The following is a 609-nucleotide window of genomic DNA, read 5'->3' on the forward strand; positions in this document are numbered from 1 at the left end:
TGGCAAAGAGAATCTAGAGGGACTTATGTTAATTTACTAACAATAGGATAACTCCCAAACAGTCAGAAAGAGAGACAGACTGTTGATTTCTGTCCTGAAAGTAAAGCATGCAGATTTAATCTTCATACATTTACATTTTATGTCAAGTAATGTTTATTTCTGTAGCGATTTATACAACACAAATTGTGCAAAGCAGCTTAAAAAACTGAGAAGTAACAGTTTTAATGTTGTAAAATGCATTATGAAACTAATTCAATGGCAGCTGTAAACTGTAACTGATTCAACTCACCAGCTTCAGGTCATCATCAATCATGAAACGCCTTCAGCTCTTAACACATCAAGGGAACGTTACATTGTATCATTTTGAAAATATTATGAGAACGTTCGTTTTGAACGTTCCGAAACGACTAATGGTGAAATGGTACCAACAGTCAACTAAAAGTTTTAGAAACGAAAAAAATCGTGCCATGAAAGACACATAAATAACATTTTTGAGAACATTATTAAATACTAGATAACTTTGAATGAGCGTACGTCTGCAAGAGGTCTGTTAAAGATCGTAACAGCATCTGCTGTGTGCAAACATCTGATAGACGTCTCTGAGATGTC

The 609-nt window shown here is 34.5% G+C and overlaps 1 protein-coding gene across 1 annotated transcript in view; it reads right to left on the minus strand.

The window, feature by feature from the left end:
* LOC107572044 (synaptogyrin-2-like) overlaps positions 1–330 on the minus strand; it is a 2,159-nt gene extending 1,829 nt beyond the window's left edge. The window contains exon 1 of the mRNA XM_016258442.1: positions 290–330. Coding sequence (XP_016113928.1) covers positions 290–313 — 24 coding nt within the window. The 5' untranslated portion in view covers positions 314–330. The remainder of the gene's footprint in view (positions 1–289) is intronic.
* Positions 331–609: the final 279 nt, after the last annotated feature.

Source organism: Sinocyclocheilus grahami, unplaced genomic scaffold (genome assembly GCF_001515645.1).
Source record: "Sinocyclocheilus grahami isolate Dianchi unplaced genomic scaffold, SAMN03320097.WGS_v1.1 scaffold1687.1, whole genome shotgun sequence".
Classification (NCBI taxonomy): domain Eukaryota; kingdom Metazoa; phylum Chordata; class Actinopteri; order Cypriniformes; family Cyprinidae; genus Sinocyclocheilus; species Sinocyclocheilus grahami.